Source organism: Phyllostomus hastatus, unplaced genomic scaffold (assembly GCF_019186645.2).
Source record: "Phyllostomus hastatus isolate PE091 unplaced genomic scaffold, TTU_PhHast_1.1 phas_scaffold_78, whole genome shotgun sequence".
NCBI lineage: Eukaryota > Metazoa > Chordata > Mammalia > Chiroptera > Phyllostomidae > Phyllostomus > Phyllostomus hastatus.
In genome coordinates, this window is record NW_025334041.1 from 110,606,300 (window position 1) to 110,630,458 (window position 24,159).

At 44.7% G+C, this 24,159-nt stretch overlaps 1 protein-coding gene across 3 annotated transcripts in view; it reads right to left on the reverse strand.

The window, feature by feature from the left end:
• Positions 1-1,172: 1,172 nt before the first annotated feature.
• Positions 1,173-24,159, reverse strand: part of TMEM178A (transmembrane protein 178A) — a 49,262-nt gene continuing 26,275 nt past the window's right edge. The window contains exons 2-5 of one of the 3 annotated variants that reach the window (XR_006784336.1): positions 18,068-18,181; positions 15,828-15,965; positions 4,863-5,496; positions 1,173-1,588 (exon numbers count right to left, since the gene is read on the reverse strand). Coding sequence is in view for 1 of the 3 variants with exons in the window: in XM_045826935.1 (XP_045682891.1) it covers positions 5,255-5,496; positions 15,828-15,965; positions 18,068-18,181 (494 nt within the window). In the remaining 2 variants the exon portion in view is untranslated. Of the gene's footprint in view, positions 1,589-2,096; positions 5,497-15,827; positions 15,966-18,067; positions 18,182-24,159 lie in introns of those variants that run through there. The other 2 variants (XR_006784335.1, XM_045826935.1) reach the window with 2 other exon arrangements.

Below are 24,159 nucleotides of genomic sequence, written 5' to 3' on the forward strand. Positions count from 1 at the left end.
GCCTTGGTGATTGCCCTGCAGCAAGAACTTCCTCTCCTTCTGGTCAAAGGAGAGGGCCTAGAGAAATGAAAATAATTCAATTTTAATAAGTTCTTGGTCAGTAGAGCTATTTGCATTTAAAGGTAGTCATTTTTGAAGCAGTCCTTTCAGAACTCCAGTTAGAGATTTAAAACATACTCGAACATAAATGGGAAAGCTTTCATTTGAGATGTAAAACCACACTGGGGTTAGTAACAATGTTGTTCAAGCCGTCAAATAAATACTCTGTAGTGCTCAGTTCATAGCACATTCCACGTGATACCTGGGTTAGTTTGGGTTAATAGCCCCTTTAATTATTCTAATGAGGCTTAGTTGCTTACCAAGCCATATTCACATTCCATTTAGCCTATTTTACTACTGCATATATTTTTATAAGCTCCCTAAAATTGGTGCTCACGGAGTTCTGTCCAGGGAAGATGAATTTATCTTTGTGACTCTGAATTCATGTACTTGTCCCACAGAGTTATGAGCACCGTGTTCCAGGGCTAACTACTGAGGACAATACAGGAAAACAACCGAGTTTCCACCTTACAAGGCTCTTTGATCCAGTTAGGGGTGAACAGGTGGCTGGGATGCAGCGTAGTGGTCAGGAAAGGGGTTAAAGCCGTGTGATGTTCAAGGCAGGCTTCCAGGAGGGTTGTGTTGTAGCCGAGTCACAAGGGAGGGTCAGCAGGAGCCAGGCAGAGGAGTGGAGGACCTCAGCAGAGGAGACAGCCTGAGCAAAGCCCTGGGGGCAGTGAGGGGGCAGTGACTGGGCAGCATGAGCCTCCCACATGCACCGCCTTCCATTGGATCACTGATCTTTGACCCTGTGGCCTCCTGAGTCTTCAGGATCCCAGGTTCCTGTTCATCTTTAGCTCAGGCAGCTGAGGCTTCTCTGTGCAGTATACCTTTGTCATTCTTGGATTTAAGTTTCAAATGGGAAGTCTTTCAAAGGCGACAACAACAACTAAAAGTTAATGTACTTTTTATGTTGCTGAGGATAAATTCACATCAGAATGATATGAAGTAAAAATGTACAGCCAGCGTGATTCAAATGAAACATATATTTTTTTTATTTTTAGAGAGGGAAGGGAGAGAGATAGAGAGAGAGAGAGAGAAACATCAAAGTGCGGTTGCTGGGGGTTATGGCCTGCAACCCAGGCATGTACCCTGGCTGGGAATCGAACCTGGGATACTTTGGTTCCCAGCCCGCGCTCCATCCACTGAGCTACGCCAGCCAGAACTAAATGAAACATATTTTAATAACTGTATCAAATTACTTAAATCCTGGATTTATGAAAACATTAAGGGCTTGAAAGAGTGTTTATTTTTTTACTTGTACTTTAGTGCATTTTATTAGAATACGCTTCACAAGGGCAAGAACTCTGGTCTGTTTTGCTTCTTTGATGTTGTTTCCCAAGTGCCTAGAACAGTGCGGGGCACATAGTAGGCGTTCAGTAAATACTTGTTGAAAGATGGAGAAATGGCATTCTATGTAAGTTTCCCACATCTTGGACTCTTGACTACCAAGGGTCCATGGTGCTCCAAAGAAGGAGGGTAGGGCTCCCTAGGAGGTGGAAACAAAAAACACATTGTTACGATGGGTCTGTGGAGCCTATTGTAAAGCTCTCTTTTTTTGTAAATGCTGTCTATATATGGCACATGGACATTTTTAGTTTACAATCCCAGCTGTTCTGTAAATTCACATTCTATGCAAAGCTCTGTCTTGTAGGACTGGGGGCATTTGCCCTCGATTATTATTCAAAACGCAGACACAGGTGTGCTAATGTCCCTGGGCCTCCCAAGGGTCAGACTGGTTGTCGCTGAGAAACTCCATATTCCAAGGCCTGGTCCTCCCGAGCCCACTGGTCTGCTGCTCCAGGTTGGGACATGAGAGGCATTGTACCAAGAGCCCCAGGGTCCCTGGATGCCCCACACAGCCATCCTCTGAGGTCCTGATGTCACTGGAATGGGACCTCAAGTGGGTCTGCCTCGGGCCGGCCTGTAGTATGTGTGTTCTTGACTTTGCAGGAAAGATTTCACAACGGGAGTCCAAGTGATTTTGAGGGTACATTTATTAAAACTGGGGATGATGAAACAAAGGAAGGGCTTAGGATAGAAGAACAAGCAGCAGGAGAGATCCTAGGTGGGGCTGCTCTGGCTGCCTAAAAACGTCAGAAGAGAGGGGGCCTCGGAGACACGTTCAGGAGCTAAGCCCTGAAACAAGCTGCCACTCACTGTGTGCTGCTCCCCTGGTCGCAAGCCTCGGGGAGACCCTCAGAGTTTAGGAGAAAGTACATGCAGAGAAAGAAAAGGTGTGGGCATGCTCCAGAGAGAGCCTGCCTGCGCCGGAGACAGCCTGCACTGTCCTGGAAGCTTCTTGTCTCTTTTGCAGCCAGGAACCCTGGTGGGGGGGGGGGGGGCGTCCCAGGGGAGAGTCTCAGCAGAGTAGTCATCAGTGTTCCAGGTGTGTTTTTAACAACATGTAGATGTAGCAAATGAGTGCATACAGGGACCAGCCTCATGTTCTGGTCAGCTTTGCCTCGGTCTCAGATTTGTTTGATTGTTTTTATTGTTGTTGTTGTTATTTATTCCTCTGACTCTCTCAGTCCTTGGGTTTGCCTGGCATGAATGGCACTGACTGGGTCTCTGTTTTCTACCTCCCTGACCAAGGTAATTCAAGCTATTTACTCGCTGGTTAGAGAGGAAAGGTACAAACCATTTGCTCTCCACCTGTCCTCAGTTTGGGGAAGATAAGATGTTGCAATTTACTGGCTGGCTGTAAATTTGCTCTCATCATTTTCTCTCTCTAGTCTCTGGCTACAGGCAAGTGGGTAGAGGTGGGACAGAGAGAACAGGAAGAGAAAAAACAAATTGTCTCAATACATTATTCTGCCCCACATGGAGTGGTGCGGCTGTTCCAATCGCTTCATTCACAAGCCAATTAAGGAAATAACCTTAAGAGAAGCCCAAGGAAATGTTTTTAAGTAAAAATGTTTTTTAAAAGAGAGAATCCGAAGGACTGGAGGCTAAGCGCTCAAATTTGGCAACATTGGCTCGCCCTCCCTGGCGGGAAATAGAAAGCGGGAACCTGGGGCACCCGCTCCCGCTCTGAGCTGACTCTGCCTGGAACGCGGCGAGGCTTTGTTCTCGCCAGAATACGTTTGAATCCTAACTGAACTTTTCCCCCTTCTGGGCAAATTTTTCTGGTGCGTGAACCCTTCAACCTTCTGTCAGTCTGAGGCTTTTTTCCATTCTCACTCCAAACCCCTAGGAAGCTTTTCAGAAACTTCAAAAGTCAGGCACTCAGACACTGCTTTGGTGGTTGGAATATAAATGTTCAAGAGTCTCGACATCTTCTACGGGGATCTTTAAAGAAGACTTCAAAGAAACGGCTCTCCTGCTTTGAGATTTTCCCACATAAGTAATAAATAAAAATAATTGCCCCTTTCTGTACATCTCTGATCTCACCCAGAGGGACGGGTTTATAAAACAGGCCTGAGAGATTGCCAGGGCGTGTACGCACGGGTGTAACCCCACAGGCCCGGGCAGGAGCTCCAATGGTGTCCGGGACCACCTCACCTCTTCCGAAAGGCGAGTGTCACTTTATATGAACACTGCCACTTGGGAGTCAGGCTTCACCAGGCAGGGGAGGAGGGTAGGTTATCATTATCCTTTTATGAGTACCAAATGAGTTGGCATCTTCCTCTATTTTAAAGAGCATTTTGATCCCACATTGTGTATAGAACAGAGGATCACGTTGGAGTTAAAAGGAAAGACTTAGAAGTGAGCTAGTTCCCACCCTTCCATTTCAGATAAGGAAACACAATGGAGGATTGGAGCTGCTGTACTGTATCTACACCCAGGGAAAGGAAGCAAGCATTCCGAGTCTGAAATCATACCTGGAAAAAATGTAGTCCAGTTACTGGCCCGAAGTAAGAGTTACATATGTGTTAGCTGCTAAGGCGCCAACTGCAGCTCCCCGGCCCAGAACAGCGGCCCTCAATCCCAGCTGCCAGTCAGGATCCTCTGGGATGTTTTTCAAAACACTCAAGCTCAGGCCCAGCTGCCGACATTCAGGGTCAGCTGGTCTGGGGTGGGGTCCAGTTTCGGCATGGTTGAAGCAAGCAGGTGTAGATGATGCTGACGGGCAGCCAAGGTTGAAACCTACTGGCCTAGTTGTCGAGGGAGAAAGTCGGAAACCTTGAATCCTCATTACTGGCTAAGTAGCAGGCAGATGATAAAGGAAGAGAGAGAGAGGGCAGTGGGGGAATTTAAAATACTATAGTAAGGTGTTTGGTTTTTTTAAAGTTTGAAAATAACACCTTTTTTGCATAGCAAGTGTGTGGTTGCTACATACAAAAGACAAATAATAACAACCAACCTAATGGAGATGGAGCAATTAGTAAGGCTTCGTTATAGTCTTATTAACACAAGGTTCTCATCTGTCTGTGTGGCTGGAAAACCCATTGCCACAGCTGGAAGACAGGAAAGCACACCTGGATTAACAAGGGGCCAGTTGTTTAATGGGGAAATCCAGTTAACAGAAAGAGACAGAGGGTGGACAACAGACAGGACTTCAAACAATACTGCATAGTGTCACGGATTAGCTCTTACACGGTTGGTCTGTTTTCCTTATGATTTTTGTTCCAGTACAAAGATGGAGAAGAGACTTCAATTAAAAAAATAAATAAGGCAACAGAAGAAGAATCTTCCTGTGACACGGAACAGCCACAAAAACAAACAGTTGGTGCTGCCAGGAGACACCATTAGGACAAGTTCTGAAGATGCTGTATTGAAATTTAACAAGCATGATAGAATGACAAGAAAATTATACTCACTTTGTTATGAATTCTTTTGCAAATAGAAATGACTCTCAGGTAAGTGTTATATACAAACTTGCTGAAATAAATGGCAACCAAACAAAGTTTTCCATTGCAATTTCCTTTTTTTTCTAAGCCTAGAAATGTTCCATGGCACTGCTCCCTATTTCTCACAGTCAAAGCATAAATAGTCATTAAAGCACTTGAATCCACAGTAGTCTTGTCCTAAGAAAGGTATGGAGGTTTTGCATGATTTTCTATCAGTCATCCAGAAAGGGCTGGCAGGCAACAGGTTGGAATGTGAAAGACTGCTTTGTGCTTGGGATCCTGATGCGAACTCTGCTCTGTTCCCCGCCGGAGTTGTCCTCACTGTGGACGGGCCACTGAGCAGTGAACTTGAGTGTGGACACTCATACCGTGGAGTCCCTGCCAGACTTTAGATGTGCAATCTTGGTCCGGCTAATGAATGGATAGGCGATGCAGAGACCTCCAGCTGCCACGATAAAGCCTAAACTGCACCAGGCGCAAAAGATAGACCAGCTGTAGCCGTGTTCCACGTCATTGGGCAGGCTATAAATTAGCTTCGGGAGGCGGTTCAAATCATAGGAGATGCTGGCGGCGTAAGTGCAGAGGGAAATGGTGCAAAATATCCCTATAAATAATAAAAAGAGAGCAGAATGATCATTACAGTTTTGCCTGCTACAAGGCAAATGCCACAGAGGCCTTTGTGAAAATCAGATGAACCGACGAGGCGATCACTTCAAATTAATAAAGGATCTACAACTTTTTGATTTGAATTACTTCATTCAACAAAGATTGGCAAGACCAGACCATAGGCTAGGCACTGGAGATCCAGGAGCGAAGAACCCAGGGGAAAATTCTAATAGCTTGAATTATTCAGAATTATCTTGCTTGAATGATATGTATATTTAAATTTGTATTTGACTTTTATTATTAAAAGCAACTTAATATCGATTCTAATTACTTTCAAGGACAAAACTCTTCTTTAGCACTCAAACCTAATGTAAAAGTCTTCACTCCCCCTTGCTCTCTACCTGATCAGCCACATTTTTGTCTAGTTGCAATCATCATACAAAATCTGCTTTCTTTTTCAGTTACCATGAGCATTAGTCATCGTGTTGCCTGTAAATAATACTTTAAATGATTTTTTTCCAAATTCTAAATCATTTTTTAAGCCACAGAGTCTGGCACTTACTGAAGCCTCAACAAATCATGTGGGGTTTTTTTTTAAGATTTAATTTATTTTAGAGAGAGGGGGAAAGAGGGAAAAAGAGAGGGAGAGAAACGTCGATGTGAGAGAGAAACATTGGTTGGTTGCCTCTCATACACACCCCGACGGGGACTGAACCCACAACCGAGGCATCTGCCCTGATGGGGAACTGAACCGACAACCTTTTGCTCTGCAGGACGATGCCCAACCAACTGAGACACACTGGTCAGGGCTGCTGGGGTTTTTTTTCCCCCTTGATGAATGAATAAAAGGTTTTAAATAATATAAACTAAATCCAGGAAGTTGGAGATGATATAAAAATAGCTGAATAAGGCGATCATATACTTCAGCATTCAGAATATAGGCATTTGGGTTGACATAAATGGACAGACCCAAAATTTTACTTGTTTATACCAACAAACATATGTATAACTGTCCTTCCACTAAAATCGGACTCCAATACAAATCCCCCAAACAAAGGCTTTTTAGTACTTAAGTGATGCTCCAAGTATGGAGATGCTCCTGGTCCATTACAATGGACCCCCAAGGATGCTCCTTTTGGATGGGCAGGGGATCAGAATGCGGCCCTTGCTGAGCTGAAGATGGGTAATGAAAGCAGAAACTGGCCCCAGTGACGTAAGGGAATGCCCAGTTCTAGTCCAAGTCCTACACATCTCTTCCTCCTCCTTTGGCTCATCCCTTGTGTACAGTGGGGGCTGCGCCATCTGCTGGAAAATTGTTTTGGTAACCTTAGGGGTCTGTGCAGCCTCTCCATAGGAAATAGAGACACAGATTTGGTAACTGAAAAGAAAGAGGCTAAAACTAAGATACTTCCTCTTTTTAAATGGAGCTTTTGGGGATCAGAAACACAATCAGAAACAAACTCAGAACAGGCAGCAACTGGGAAGAAATAAAGATCTGAATGCAATTTTTTAGGTGCTAGAATTCTGCCTCCACTCAAATCACGTAAAAGCACATAGCCTGAATCCTTTCCCAAATGTTCATTTAGAAAAGAAATGTTTTCAATTAAAAGAATGCTTGATCTGAGATAATTTGATATTTCCTCCTCTGCCTAATTGTTTTTAAACTCTAAAATGATTGCTTTTCTACAAAGGATGAGAGCTCGTCTTCCAATTCCTTGCTCCAGAATATAATGGCAAACATATCACTTTGAGTTCTCTAAAGAAAGACTGTGATAGGAAGAATTCTTTCATAAAGGAATGAACCAGGCAAAAAAAGAATACTCCGCTCTTTTCAAATCTTGTCAAGAGCAAATGTTCTTACATCTACATGAATGTTTTTGCTGGCACCAAAACAAAGACAGTGTTTATATATAACAAGGTCCTTCTAACAAATTCTGGAAAGAGAACAATAAAGGAATTAGAAAATAATTGAACTTTGGAGTATCAACAGGCACAATATAATAATAGAAAAGACACTCCATTCTACCTTTAACTGTCTGCACCCAACTGAATGCCTAAAAGCAAGGCTTTTTACAAGTACTGTGGTTTTAATGACCTCTGAAAGCTCGAGTTCAAACTCAGACTTTTAAGCATCCTTTGATGTCCAAATGCATTAGGCTGAGGTGCAGGAAATGCAATTCTGGTTCCCCATCTACTACTAATCACTGTGCGACCTTGAAATTACCTAGCTTTGCTGAGCCTTTGTTTCTTCATCTAGGAAAAGGAAAGCTCAGAACTTGGTTACTAAAGTCTCTTATGGTGTCAATTTTCTGTGATTCAGTTACTCCAAAATATGGCATAAAGCAAGAACAGGTCCCAAAATGTCCTAGTGAATCCAGTACCTGGTAACATGCAACTAAATAAAAAATAGATTGTCATGGATTTTTCTTTCTCTATATACTCCCTTTGATATTTATACTAAATGTTGATTTTATTAGCACCGCTCCCCTGCCAACTCCATAAAATTGCTTTTGGTGAAATGAAGTTCAGTACGACACCTCCAGCTCACCCTGAATAGAAAGGGATTGTAAGAAATGATCTAACCTGAGGATTTAACCGGAGACTGATTTTCTCTGCCCTCGGTGTCGTGAGCAGTCGAGCTTTCCTTGGGCTCTTGGTCTGTGGTTGCTTCAGGGACACTGTGAATGACGTCACTAATGAAATGCCTTTCTTGGACCAAGTGGCCCGAAAGCTGAAACTCCGTAGAACTCAATCAGCGGCCCACCAGGAGCAAAAGTCAGAGACTTCACAGCATGCTTTTTTGCTACTAAGCTCACCCTTGAATCCATCTCACCTTGCAAACCTGATCCCTTATCTGATTTTTATGACTTACTTGCATTTATTTTATCATGAAATAATATACGTAGTTCTGCACCACTTAAGTTCTTCCAGGAATAGGGCATTCACCAAACCTTGATGAAAACCTGCTGTACTTTCTGAGGTCTTTACCCCCTCAGCTGGAAGTGGCAGAAAGGGTTACTATGAACCCACAAATACACACCCATCTGCCCTTCCCCAGACCCACAAATGCCCCCACTGGCTACTAGTGGCATTTTTTTCCTCTTTCCAAAATGTCCTTGAAGTTCTGAGAGGAAAGCCAAGATTAACAGAAGAGCATATCTAAGAGTCCCTCCTTTTCAGAGGCTCACATCTCTAAAAAGGTCGCAACTATATAGCTGCCACCACTATTATTTGTGGGATGGGCAGGACTGTTTCTGATCATTACAAGTGCACTGAGAGTAGAAAAAGCACGGTTTCCAAAGCTTTTGCAAAAGAGACCTGACCTATGAAAGATATTTCAAAAAGGTAAAAATAAAACCACCTAGCTTCAAAGACACCATGAACGAGTGCTGTTTAAGTGATGAAAACACTTGTGCTGTGCCTGGATTGTTTGTCTTAGGCCAGCTTTCACACCGTGGAACCCATCTTGGTTGTGTACGCACATCTCACGGTGCTCACGAGTCCCGGTTTGCTGGGGCTGCCATAACGGAGTACCACAGATGGGGGAGGGGAAGCCAAAGCAGCAGCAGTTCATTCCCTACTAACCTGGAGGGGAGGAGTCTGAGACGAGGCCTCTCTCCTAGGCTCAGGTTTGGCCATCTTCTCCCTGTGCTGCCTGCAGTCCCTCCTCTGTGACCAGGTCCAAACTGCCTGTTACAAGGACCCTGGCCATGGTGGATTAGGGCCCACCCTGGGACCTCATTTTAACTTCATTACCTTTTTCAAGACCCTCTCTCCAAATAGTCACCTTCTGAAGTACTAGGGGTTAGAACTTCAACATATGGGTTTTGAGGACACACAATTCAGCCCATAACATCACGTGTACTTGCACACACAGGTGTGTGGTCACGTATGAAGTGTACATGGTCCAGCAGAAGTAATGCCCTCTTGAGTGTGGTTGGTAGGTTAATGATACGGGTGTAATAACTTGGAGTTTTAATTTGAACATTTCACCTACATACAATGTCATATGGTGTGCCTGAGTGTGATATGTTACAGAATTATATGCCTATAATTTTGTAATAAAAGATTTGATAATGAAAAGGAGGTGTTTTTTTATGTGGGCCCTGTACAGATAACCCTTTTATAGGCCTAAGCAAAATTTTGCCATTTAAAATGTTATTTAATCAGTTATTCTAGAATTATTTATCAATCATCTACTATGTCCAAGATCAGTTCTGATTATCTTAGAGGTAGCTTAGTTGAATTAGTTCCTGTGGTCACAGCCATAATTGGTACCAGGTCGCTGTGATCAGGAACCCCAAGGGTTCTCTCCCCTCCACTTTCCAGCACGCATCTCAGGGAAAAGCGCAGAGACCTCCCAGATGCTCCATGAGTTTACCACGGAGTCTAACACAGCTGAGCACGTGGAGCCAACAAAACCAGCTGAACAACACTGCGTGCTGCAGGACACTGAGTTCCTCCAGCCTAGGCCCCAGTTCATCCCCAGTTGCCCATGCAGTCTTGCCTATATAGCTAGTGACTTTAAATAATGCTGCATTTTTGTCAGTGGCAATCTAGTTAACGCCGGGTATGGGGTGGGGGTATGAAAAGATAAGGTATTACCACTTCATTCAAAAGTTCTGAATCTAATGGTCCTTCCTGAAAATTCATGAGGACAGAGGTCACCGCTCCATTCTTCTAGTAGGCTTCTCCTTCCCTTTGTTCCCCCCTGACCAACTGGGAGTTACCCGTGGCTGACACTTACACCCGGCAGCCCAGCTGGTGGTGCCCGGGGAGGTGGTTCTTGAGTTCCGAGCTCAGTCCTGGCTATTGCTGGTACCATCTTCAAAAATGTAAATAATTACTGGTTCTGAAAAGCCCTGTATGCAGCTACTTTTCTAATAAAATATTAAAAGGGTTTCTGCTAATATTCTTAATTGGAAAATACCATGATATCACAAAATTATAGGGCTGGAAGGGATATTTTTGGGTCAAGACAGATGAAAAATTATACTGCCATCCCAGATCATCGACCTAATTTTCCTCCCTAAAATCTTCATGGTGCCTGTGGCCAGCTGGTGAGATGTGATTAGGGTAACTGGGCCCACTGTGCGGACCACCCTCCTCTGATGTGCTTACCAGGTGGAAGGAAGTAGAAGTTACTTCACCCTGGTTAGCCTGCCTGATAAATAACATATCTGCAGTACCCAAAGGCCTAGACATTGACCTTTTTATTCCCCTTCAAAGGATGATCTGCCCATCATTCTGGTCTCTTTGCAATTCCATAAAAAAGTGCCTCATCTGACCTCACACAGATTGCTCAAAAAGCCATTCCTAAGTTATCTTAAGTGAATGACTGAGCAGGAGTGATAGAGACAAATTTTTACAAAAGAAGAAGAAGAAGAAGAAGTAAATAAAAGATTCACAATCTGCAATTATTAAATCCCCTGAACATCCACTCTTTTCCTGCAAGATTGCAGGAATCTCATAAAAGGCAAAGCCCGACCTGATGGGACATAAATCTATTTATAGTCCTTATTGATCCAGCTGAGCATATGTTTTGCTGCAGACATGTTAATGTGTTTGATCTCAGACCTTGCTGAAAGTGTTAGATAATATATGCACCCTGTTACCTTTCTAAAAGAAAGCTTTACAGTTCTGAATTCCAAAACATACCTGGCCCCTAGGGCTTCAGGTAAGGCATTAAGGACCTGTAGTTTAAGTCATAGTCAGTGGGTAAACTAGGCAGCCTGGGCTCCGTCTCTGCTTCATCTGCTGTCCCAACACAGGCTGGGCAGCCCTGCCTGGTCAGCAGGGGAAGCCCAGGGCACAGCCAGTGAGGGCGAGCGGATCCAGCAGGCAGTGCAACCCTATCAGGGGAGAACCAAGCTTTATCCAACTGTTGAAACGCCCAGTATATTAAAAGATAGTAAAGACCCTACAACAGGACACAAAACTTGTACTTAAAAATGTCTGCACTGAAACTGAAATGGACTCAGATACAAAGAACAGACTGTTGGTGGTTGCCAAGGGGAAGGTGGGTTGGGGGACTGGGTGAAAAAGGTGAAGGGATTAAGGAGCACAGATTGGAAGTTAGATGCAATGTCATAGGGGCGTACAGTACAGCAGAGGGAATACAGTCAGTAACACTGTAATGACCATGTATGGTGCCAGGTCGGTCCTGGAAACATTGGCGGTATCACTTTGTAAAGTATGATTTTCTAACCACTACACTGTACACCTGAAACTAATACAAAATAATACTGAATGTAAACTGTAATTTAAATTTTTTAAATGTTTGCATTGAGTAAATTTAGCCTTTAAAATACTGACAACAAATTATCATCATAATTACATGACTGTGGCTATCGAATGGAACGCACCATTTAATCTGATGGAAATATTCACTCCCGGTGCCCTGAAAGCTGTGTGTCCTCCTAACGGGCAGCAGTTTACAGTGGAAGGTAAACGTCTTATTCCCTCTGTCCTCTGATGCCTCCGTGACCACCGGTGTAACCTCAGAGGCCATGAAGTCAAAGGGCTGCATTTGAAGACCTTGGGGGATGTGAGGCCCGGCCCTGGTCCTTCTGGAGGACCCCCTGAGAGGCCCCAGGAAAGAGATGGGGGTGGGGGGGCAGAAAAGAGGAGGGACCCTGGCTCCCTGACGAGAACTGACAGCCGGCAGGATGGCTGTTCCGCTCGTGTGTAATCAAGAACTGTCTGTATGCAATAAGGCAGAAGGAGAAAGCTCTCAAACTGTCACCACACTGATGTTCTTCATCGAAGGTTCGGCTAATAAGTTCAGGTGGAGAATGAAGACGCCAGCACATTAGGACGGGCTAAGTTTAGCATCAAAAATCTGTGGGAGTGATGCTGACAAGGGCTGCTGAAGAGACGTCTGCTTAATTAAAATGAATTCTTTTAACCCTGACGGCTCGCCTTCCCTGCTGCTGCATGTGAACATCCTACAGCTAATTTATCTCATGCAGTGTATTAACATAGTTATCTCCGTGTTTATGAAGATAATAAAGAGGCATCTGTAGTGGAAAAATAAAACAAACCTCCTTAAATCCCACAGTAAGGGAACAGGTGAATACAACCCAGCCTATCCACCCCGTGGAAGAACGTGCAGCTGTTAAAAACCGAGCACAGAACTAAAGTGATGGTGTGATGTTTGGGGGAAATCCACAGACTAAATATGTTCCATGTGATGATGGCTGCAGATATCTTTCTCTCTTTCTTTCTCTCTCATTCTTTCTTTCTTTCTCTCTCTCTTTCTTCCCCCCCCCCTCTTTTAACAATCAAACATATGGGCAAGAAAAATAACTCAACAATCTAATTTTCCAGGTGGTGAGGTCTATAAGTGAATTTCCCCTTTATTTCAAAAACGTTGTTTGGACAACCAAAAGCACAAGAAGAAAAACAATGTGTGTGTCTCTTAGTTCTTCAGGGCTGGTCATCAAACTTCAAGTTCGTTAAGTGTTGGTTGGGTATTTTTTTGTGGGGGGTCCTTATGGGTTTCTATTATTATGGCTGCTGTTTTGTTTGTGTTATTTTTGTTTAACAATTGCACAGGGGCTTTCGATGATAAAGCTGGAGGACCCCTGAGCTAGTCTGGCTCCAAGTGACAGTCCACGTGTGAATCAGAAATAAGGGCTGAGCAGGGAGAGGTGGAACTGGCTGAGGAAATTTGGCTTCAAGCTCTCCTCTGAGTCAGCCCCTGCTGAGTGCCCACGTGTCTTTCATTTAGTACCAAATGAGCCCCTCGGACCCCCAAGGAAAAATCACCGGACCTGGCTTTTATGGCCCTGGGATTTATGTTATTGCTAACAGTTGTTTTACATGCTGAGCACATCCTAAATTATTTGTGTATTACCCATATTAAAAGCATCCTTTGAAAGCTGTGGGCATATCTCAGAGACACTGCCCGGCAGTTCCAGACCACCCCAATAAAGTGAGTGTCACAACAAAGCAAGCGGTAATCTTTTTGCTGGTGGAGGCTCTTGCCTTCCATTCATAAGGAAAGCAACATCTGTGAAGGGCACTAAAACAAGGTGATGGGATGATGTGAAGTGGAAATCCACAGACTAACTATGTTCCATGTGATGATGGCTACAAATATCTTTCTTTCTTTCCTTCTTTCCTTCTTTCTTTCTTTCTTTCTTTCTTTCTTTCTTTCTTTCTTTCTTTCTTTCTTTCTTTCTTTCTTTCTTTCTTTCTTTCTTTCTTTTTCTTTCTTCTCTCTCTCTCTCTCTCTTTCTTTCCCTCCCTCCCTCCCTCCCTCCCTCCTTTCCTTCCTTCCTCCCTTCCTTCCTTCCTTTTTCTTTCTTTTCTTTCTTTCTTCCTTTCTCCTTCTCCTCCTCCCTCTTCTTTTTTAACAATCAAACACATGGGCAAGAAAAATAATTCCTACTTAGTACATCCTACTGAGGCTTCTGTGGGCCTCAGCTTCTCTCAAGTTCCTGACCAGCGCAGTGACGTGGGCCTTCCCAGGGTCGGGGTGAGGGAGTGGATTCGCATTTCTTTCAGCATATGGGGACAAGAGCGGGGAGGAGCCGGGACAATGAGGGCTCAGTTAACAAAGGGAGGGAAGACAATGGGAAAATTTTAAACGACCATTGAGCCTAGCCGAGGTATAATGGAATAGCATGGGCTCTGATTCTTTGCTGACCTAGCCCACTTATTCTATACTTTGGATTTTAAATGAGTCCCTGAGGCACGCACCCAGTGGTCTTGAGGCTTCAATTCCTCCTCCCAAACCGCAGGAACTAGAATTTTAGCCTCCCTGTGCCATGGTCCTGGAAGCCACCATGTATTCGTCAGAATCTGGAAAACCTAAGCTGGTCTTCTGCTCACAGCTATTCAGGGGCCGCGGGACTTCTGCTCTGTGGGGACGTTGGCAATGTTGACCCACAGCACTCACGAGGTGGGAAAGGGGCAGATGGGAGTTTCCTAGGCTGATTGGAAGACCACATGGGAAAGCAAAGCACCAACTACCTGTCAGCCCTGAAAGACAGCTAGAAAACGGGGTCTGCCACAGGGGCGCTGCTACCTCTGATTAACAAGGCTTGAGTGAGTGATGGTTACAATGCGAGATGCCAGAAAACCCACTTGTGGTCGCTTGAGTAACAGAACTCCAGGTTAGTAGAAATAAGCTTACTCAAAATGGCTGCATAACCAGAGTTACATTAGTTCTGGAACTGAACATACTTCAGAAAACTGTTCATTTGGCGTTCACTAACCATGGATACCCTAATATTTTGTGAAGGAACAGGAGGAAAGATTTCTTCCCCGAAGTCAGTATTAGCTGTCAACTCAGACCCTGACTCCTTTTGGGAGCAAAAGATGTCCCTCACCTGCTAGTCGCAAAGGCTGTAGTCATGTCTCCATGCCCACCCTCCACTCCATCCCCTGCCCCCACCCTCACCGTGCCAATCTCCTGCTGGAAGATCAAGTCACTCCTCTGCTTAAAGTCTTCTGGTGGCTTCCATCACTCATAACTGAAAATCCAAGCTGCTGCCTGCTTCCCATGTGACCCTCTCCTTTCCTTCCCTGCCCCCAGCCACTCCAGTCTTCTTTCTGTGGCGAAAAATACGCCAGCTCCCCCACCCCATCCCAACCTTCGGGCTGGCCCTCCCCGCTTCCTCAGCCTGCAGCACACTCCCAGCCACTCACTGGCTGGCTGCTGCTCACGGTTTCGCTGGGTCCCCTATTCCATCCTGCTCGTTTTTTTCATCGCTTTTATTACTCTCATGAATTGTTTACATCTCCCCACAACAAACATCGAGAAGGATTTTGTCTGCCTAGTTCAGTGTGTATCTCTAGTACCTAGAGCAGCGTCTGGTACATAGAAAGTCCTCACAAACTAACTATATGTGGAGTCAAACGAATGGATGGTTTGTGTGTAAATATGACTCCAATGACACCATCACTAAGAGATGTAGTTGGAGTTGACGTTCAGCTTGGGGGGGATGGGCAGGGCTGACCTGTTGCCCTCTCCCTCCTCAGCGGCCCCTGTTTGCCAGAGTCTGGGCCACAGCTAGGGGTGCAGTAAGAAAGAATGAGACAGAAAAATAAGAGCCAACTCACAGAGATAAAACACAAGGCAATTCCATCTGACCTTCAAATGGGCCACAAGGAAGAAATTAGGAATGTAGTTTTTAATACTGTTGTTTCTTTAAATTCTGTGTTACCCAGGAAAGCCAAAGACCTTTGGTCAGTTTCTTACAAGTGGAAACAAAGTAAGTGGAGAGGAAACACCTGCAGCCAGTTGCTTGCAGAGCAGCCTTGACTTTTGCTGGGGGGGGGGGGGGGATGCTGGGGGGGATGCTGTAGGGGTGCACGTACCTGTCATGAGGAACAGGAGGCCGGCCACGTGTTGCGTCAGGCTTTCCTCCCAGAAGAAACTGACCATGGCCACAATGCAGCCACAGAGCAGCACAGCCACCGCCATGCCCAGGAAGCCGGCAGTGATTCTTCTCAAATCTAGTCTCGAAACACAAAGAGACATCCAAGATAATTAGCAGAAGAAGGAAAATCATGGGATGCCAGAGCACAAAGAGCTTTGTATATGTTATGAAAATGGATACATTCCATGGACAGTCTCAGGGCCTACAAGGTCGAGGTGACGGTCCTGCTATCTTTACCTCTTTGTTTTCTTATCCGTCCCCCTCCTTTTTTTTGAACAGACAATTTTTATAATCATTAGTTAAATTTCTATGACACTACTTAAAATTTTCAACAGATCCCAAAGACAGGTCTGCAGCCCCTGCGCACCTGGATGCCCAGACGGGGGCACGCCCAGGTTGATGGGGGGGCGCTGCTCTGCTGAGGTGGAGGTGTCCAGGCAGCTGCCACCTCGTTACATGTTCACGTGGCTGCCGTCCATCTCAGGGCTGCTCCAGAGAAGGTGGTGTCTGGTCTTCCTCCTAGTCACCCATGGATAAACCATCCCTTCCCTTTAAGGAAATTGTTCATGTCCAATTTAGAGCATCTAAATTAAAGCAGAACATCGCTGCCTAAAGGAAGCATAGACACCACACAGCAAGGGGCCAGGAACAGTGATCATTTAAAGGGGCTGACTTTAACGGTAAGGGTAAAAGCAGTTTTAAGACATCCACATTCTGAGCAAGGGAAACGTAATAATAGTTCAGCCACTATTTTCTGACAACGTCCTAAATTCCCTGTGGTTCAAGTTTTATTGTCTGTGACCATTCAAAGGTGTAAGGTTCAGATATAATCCACATGGGATTCGCATTAGCACCGGACCTGTTAAGCTTCTCTGGTAAACACGGTGCAAATCACCAAGTGTGATTTTCTTAGGAGGAGCCATGCATGAGACTAAAGGCATCTTTCCACGCAAACTTCAAAGAGGGTTGAGAGAGAACGCTCAGACTCTGTCTTGCTGGGCAACAACAGAGCACAACCTGCTACAGTGGAGATGAGATTCTTTGTCAGGATCCTGTGATTATTTTTCTGATCTAAAACCGATGACTATGTGGCTTTCCAGGGAGATGTGAAGAACCCCAAACATGCTCATAAAGAACTAAGACATAGAAAGGCTTAGATTAGTGTCTAACTCAGATCTGCTGAGAAAGGAACGTTAAGATCAGCCAGCAAGAAAGAACTTTCAGGAAGTCATGCTATTCAGAAATAAACCACATTTTAGCCAATGACTTTCCCAGTCCTAAATTTGCCGATCATAATATTTACATATTAGACCACTGCAATAGAGCTTCTGTGTACGCATTTGAGAGTCAAAACAGAGCCTTTTGATCCACCAGAGAGACTTATTTAGAAAATGAGACCTTGCTTGGTTTTCTGCAGTGGTTTTGGTCACCAAACAAGATCATCGAAGTCGTTGCTGCTTATTTCAATGCAAAATGGCAATGTCCACCTCTGATCTGGGTAAACACTGAAAAGAGTTCAATCTAGTTTTTGCTTTCCTGAGTTATCCATCACAAGGCAGCATAAATCAACGGTTTTCCAGTAAGTATCAGCCCTCTTCAGCTTCACATTGCGTGATCCTCCTAGAGTTTCACATTTCCCTCACAGTGAGAAAGGGTAACATCTGCCTTTGAAATGTAGAGGTAACAGACACCCTTGGAGAAAATGATGGCATACACCCATAAGACTATTTTTGCAGAAATACCAAGGTCTGAGATAGACATGATAGCTAAAATGAATATTGCATTAAAAAAAACAGGAGTACCTGAGGTATATAATCTTAGTTTGCTAAGACAAGTGGCAGAGCCCATCCTTAGACCTGCAGGTCCTTGCACCTGGTGACTTGGTAAAGAAAAGGCTCAGGAAGCCACTTGTGTACAGATGCCACCAGGGCAGACACACACGTCTCACTGTCTCACAAAGCCCCGTGCCTGATTTTCACACGTTTGATGCATGGAAGAGCTGTGGCCACAGAACAGTGTAAGGACTCCTTGAGTCTCCGTCCAAGTCATCGAATTGGGCTCTGAGCCCCTGTATGGTCAACACAGTATCTTTCAGGCCGAACCTGTGAAGGCAGGTGGGTATACTTTTTGTTCGGAAAGACACCATTTCCTCTCCGTCCCGTTCCCAGAAATACTCACGGAGCAGGTGCCATTCATCTTGCTGTATTGTCTTGGTTAAATTGAAAGGAATGTTTCGTAAGCGGATTGGCTGAGAGAAGTGGTACTTGATAGCTGTGCATCGTTGCGCAATACCTGGAAGAAAATAAGAAATACAATTTACTAGTCTGCATTTGTAATAGAATTCTGGACACCTGAGGCCGAATAATGTATTGTAAACTGGATGGACTGGGGGAGGGGATAGGAATCTCTTGATTATTCACATTAATAGAGGCCAGCCAGAGCAGCAAAAACCTAAACCACAAAATAACTTTTTAAAGTCACATTTCATTTTTGAATGTATTAAATTTGATAAGGATCTAAACTCTCCTAATTGTGCTACAACACTGAGTTTGTATTAACTAAATGCAAAATTCCTCAAGGAGAAATGGCCTAGAAGTATACAGATGGTTGGGAGAAATCAGCCTGAAATATTGTTAACACAGATAAATTACACGTGTCTGAATCTGATCCAATCTCTAACTCTCAAATGGGTTGCATCGGAAAGTTCATTAGGAAGTATGTTTTCTGGAAACCAGAAGACATTTTTCCAGAAAGACAACCTTCTACTTGGTAGTTTAGGTGGTGATTAAGTCTCCACACAACCCACAAGAGCCTGTTTAACCCCAGGCTAGCTGATGTAATTCCTCAGTACAAGCTTCTCTGACCTGAGTTCTGGGTCTTGAGAGAAAGGGTGTTATTGAAAAATGCCCTCCCTTTCCTGGTTGCAAATTTTCAAATGGGCATGTGTATGCATTGCTTTATTTAATAACTTCTCCTACCCTCCCTCCCAACCTATACTTTTATTGCATAAATTAATACCAGCCTATTTCCCCTCTAAAGTCTTCTGAATCCCATAAAAGTATCTACTCTCCCTTCAAATTAAAATACAACGGAACATACTTCTTTCATTGTAAATCATCTTGATTAGTTGTTTGGATAAATGCAATTTTATTAGATTAATTTTGAAGAGATGTGAGTGGCTATTAATCCTTCAATCCTGGCAGCTGTTAAAAACACTCTTATACCCCAGTTGGTGTGTCTCAGTGGACTGAGCACCAGCCTGTGAATCAAAGGGTCACTGGTTTGATTCCCAGTCAGGGCACATGCCTGGGTTGCAGCCAGGTTCCCAGTTGGGGTACAAAGGGAAACCACACATTGCTGTTTCTCTCCCTTTTTTCTCCCTCCCTTCCCCTCTCTCTAAAAATAAATAAAATTTTTAAAAATCCTTATAGATGCAAATAATCCCTACTCAGTGACATTTCAGTAAGTATAATATTTAATGTTGGACATGGGGTGTGGACTAGGGAGAAATTGTTCTCCCAGACTCAAAGGGCTGGCCCTGGAATAACCCCGGTACTAGGGAAATGTGTGGGCCCCTTTTACATCACTGCAAATATCCTCAGGGCCCATTTCCTCCTCGGCCCCTTGCTGGGAGCAGGCACAAACCCAGTGGGCAGGAAGGGTAGCAGAAAGGAGATAGGCAGCCTACCCTGTGCTCTCCCCCTTTCCCAGGGTAGCCTGGCTGGTGCCAGCAATGAGGTAAGCAGTACACATATCACCACATTGCCTTTCCTTCCCCACCAGGCTCCAAGGCTAAATTTAAACTTCCAGGATCCCTGAAATGAGAAGAGAGAGGAAGTGGGGAGAGTGATAAGGTCTTCCCTGCACAGTAGTAACAAGCTGTCCTCAAAGATCTCTAAGATGGGGAGACTGGTGGTGAGCCCAGAGCTCCTCAGCTGAGTCTGCAAGAAAATGTGCTCCAACCCAGGTGCTCCACTCCCTTGGAGATGATTAGAGACCTCAGGCAGAATTAGAAGCGAAAGTGGGAGTGAAGGACGGAGAAGCAGCAGTGTCAGAGGCCTGCCATTCGCCGTTTGATCTCCTTGTTCTCAAACACTCGTTCCCCTGTCACAGCAGAAGGTCTAACAGATTCGAAGAGGAAAGTATATTATTAAGGTTGGGCTTCCTACATCATACACAGACGACTGACACAATGCAACTTGATACGAACCACACAGGAAAAGACCAGTAGTTTCTTGATGGCTTACCAAAGCCAAATTAGGTCCTTTGGATAAGAAGATGAGTGCACGCATGCACGTGGATGGTGGTAAAGACAGGAGGTCCATGCAATGTTAGAGCGAAGAGTGATACTGTGGAAATCCACAAGGAGGCATTAGATTCAAATTTTTTTCAAAGCCATGCTTGCAAACTTTGAAATTAACTGGCTTTCAGGGTTTAGAGAGCAATGAATCTGGCTGGCTCTCTGAAAAGGAACGAAAAGCATGATCTCATAGCACCAGATGGCATCACACAATGGGGGGAAGAAACATGCAGAGGGCTGAAAGGAACAAGTTGTGGTCTATATATAGTGATTAATGAGCTTCTTAAAGGGCCAAGTACAGCCACTTAAATGATGATATAAACCGTAGAAAAGATCTATTAATATGCTGCATGGGGTTACAAACAGGGTTTTTGGGCTGGTGAATTTCTGCTGTTGTTGGTAAAGAGATGAATCAAATTCCAAGCTTCATCATAGAAACCTTATTGTGGGTTAAATGAGGGGCAAATGTGAGAAACAGTAGAACATGCTGTAAAGTGTCATTAATGCTAATCAACAATGAGGCAGTATATGAGGAGGTCTGTCCGGAAAGTATCCGGCCACACACTGTGAAAACTAGATGCATTTATTGAAGAAGATACAAAACACACAGTACATAGGACAATGACGTCTCCGTCCCCTTCAAAGTGTGGCATCACCTTGGGACCTCACACAGTTCTCCCAGCATCTCTTCCACTGTTCAAAACACTCTGCAAAATCCTTTGTTGCGATCTTTATCAGCTGCCCTGTTGTATTTTCCTAAATCTCATCAGTGGTCAAAATCTCTTCCCTTTCAAAGCTGATTTTAGTTTTGGGAAAAGCCAGAAGTCTTGGGACACCAAATCTGGGCTGTAGGGAGGCTGAGTCACCTGGGTGACTTGATGTTCCACCAAAAAACTCTGCACGAGACATGCTGCATGAGCGGGCATGTTGTCATGATGAAGCTGCCAGTCACCAGTTGCCCATAGCTGCAGCCTTCTGAATTGTGCAAATAGTTTCCACAAAGGAATGTTCAAGTTTAACACAAAATCTGATGCCCTAGTCGCTTAGTCATTTTGAACATGACAGCCACACAGCACACATGCTCACTCAACAGTCCCCACCGACTAGTATAGGGAAGTTGCACTGTTCACACATGCGCATTCCAGTCCACTCCTTGGCTGCCAGGTCATATCAATGTTGCAAAAACCACTCTCATTATATTAACGATGGCTGGACTTTTTCTGCCCATACCCCATATGTGGTAGCAAAAGTCCTTGCAGTCAGACAGCCTTGGGTTTAAATCCCAGCTGTGCAACTTTTGGCAAATGACTTAGCCTCCCAGAGCCTTGGCTCCCTTGTCTGTAAAAGAAGGGGAATAATGGCAGATACCATATGGGGTTACTGTGCAGAATGAAGGACTTGGTATATAGGACGTGGCTCACTCTCAGCACTCAGTGAATGTCAGCATTCAATCCTGAGGCCTCTCTTGGTGCCTGCCCACATCCACTGTACAGAACCACTGCCACACTAGGAGTCCGTACCTGAAATGGGCATCACAGATGAACCCAGGCAGACACATGAAACAGCTGCCTGAGCAATGGCCCAACCAACGGCTCTGGTGTTGCCTCTCCATCCTCACCCCTGCAAGTTAGCTCACTGGCCTCCTTGCCACTGTTCCCTCCCCCCTCGGGCCCACCCTGCATGCCTCTGCTTCACAAATCCTTGGTCTGAGGCCTCTGGAGCCTCAAGTCGCCCATCTGTGAGGTGCAACGTGAACATCTTGAGGACTTTACTATATCCACCTGCCTTTTATAGTATCGTTAACTTAGTACGTTTCTCTGAATTGATTACTCTAAGTGGGAAATAGTTTTCTTGCCATTATGTAATTATGTATTTATTTAAAAATAAAGTGCCACAGAGTAAGTGTTACAGGATGGCTCATTAAACAGTTTAACGCTGTGCCGATGTGCCACTTCCACACTGCGGCAAACAGAAGATGAGAACGTCTCTGGTGGTCCCTGAGAGCAGTGAGCCCGGGCTCTCATCGTCCAGCTCTGTCTTGGCCCTTTCCAAGAACACACCACTGGCTTCCCCCCGAATCAAACAGGCTCTAGGTAGCTAGCGTCTATCCTTACCCTCCCCCTCACTTCTACTTTCCCGTGACTGGCCTTGGGGTGCCCATTTCTTCCTCTACCTACACCCCCACCTTAGAACAACCCCAAACCCACCAACCATCCAGGCCCACTGGTTTCATTCAAGAGGCCTTTCCCAAGCACAGCAGCCCGAGCCGCTCACTCCCTCCTCTGGCTTTCTTTTGATGTTCGAGGCTGAGCCACACAATCTGGCTCTTGATTACTCGGTCTTTGCCACTTCCTAATAGACCAAAAAGTGTGCCTCCCTATGCATTCCCCAAGTTCCTTAAGAGCTGAGACCGTGACCTTTTCCTAGGTTTGCGACAGTTAAGAGACAAGCCAACAACAGTTGGATGGCACTATAACTGAGGCTTCGGGCTCTCTAGCAAATGAAAGGGTCAGGGAACAGGCTGTACTGTTTCCTAAAACATTTCAGAGGCCCTTGGAATTCCATAACTGACCCGCGGGCAGAAAAGCCAAGGGCTCTTCCCCCAGCTCTGTCCACACACAGCCCAGTTTATAAAAGGAAAGATCAGTCTCGGGGTCACAGGGCAAAGTCGCTGCCGTGTTCCTGTCAGAGACATTTAATTCCAGAGGAATCAGGTGCTAAGCAGACAGAAGAAAATGTTTTCCTCATCACCTGCTTTCATGAATGCGAACAGCCCTCACTTCAACAAATCAACTAGTCCAGTCAGTCTAGCAGCTCAGTGCTGCCCTTGGGCAGCTCAGATGACCAAAATGAGTCCTGAAAGGGAAACCCCCTGAGGGCCAACCCATCATCGAGTCTCCAGAATTGAAAGTGGGGGCTACAAAATGAGAAAGTCTAGACTGGCCCCGCCCAGTAAGGAATACGGTGCAAGTCGCAAGTCTCACATACAATGCTAAGTATTCTAAATGGCACACCAAAAAGCAAGTCACATTAAGTTTCCTACAGTGTCATTTAACATGCAACCAATATTTTTGAAAATTATTGAGATATTTTATGTTCTTTTTTTTTCATTCTAAGTCTTTGAAATCGAGAGTGTGTTTTCCTCTTATAGAACACCTCCTTTTGGACACGTCTAATTTCAAGCGCTCAGCAGTCTCGTGGCCGGTGGCTATTGTACTAAAGAGAAGAGATTTCCAGGTGAAGGTGAATAGCACCCCAATTATAGTAACAGCAATGGAAAGCAAGAATGTTTGATACAGGAAGTGCCTGAAAGGTGTGAAAGTTATTCTTTATTTATTGTCTCTCTCCACAATATACTATGCTGTTCTGCTAAAATTGTCTCTTACTACCAGGGTAGAATCAGCTTCTTGTAATGTAGAACATTTGTGTCTGCATTCACTCTATATTCTCTTTGGAGCAAGATAGCCTGGATTTGCATTCTGGCATCACCACTCACTAACGGTGTGCCCCTGGCAAGTTATTTAACCTCTCTGAGCATCAGTTTCTGCAGCTGTAATATACAGACAGTGATGGTTCACCTGCCTCATAGGAGGATTAAGCGAGACACTCATACAATACTATTATTATAGTATCATTAGTATTAGGTCCTAATGTTATTATTACTGCTACTGCTATTATTAGTTTATTTGCCTGAACAAACTCAGATAACTGGACTATTTTTTAAAAGATTTTATTTATTTATTTTTAGAGAGAGGGGAAAGGAAGGAGAAAGGGAGGGAGAGAAACATCAATGTGTGGTTGCCTCTCACGCACCCTCTACTGGGGACCTGGCCTGCAACCCAGGCCTGTGCCCTGACTGGGAATCAAACTGGTGACCCTTTGGTTCGCAGGCCTGTGCTCAATCCACTGAGCTACACCCTCCAGGGCTGGACTATTTCTTAAAGGCAAGACTCAGGTGAGTTCCTTGAAC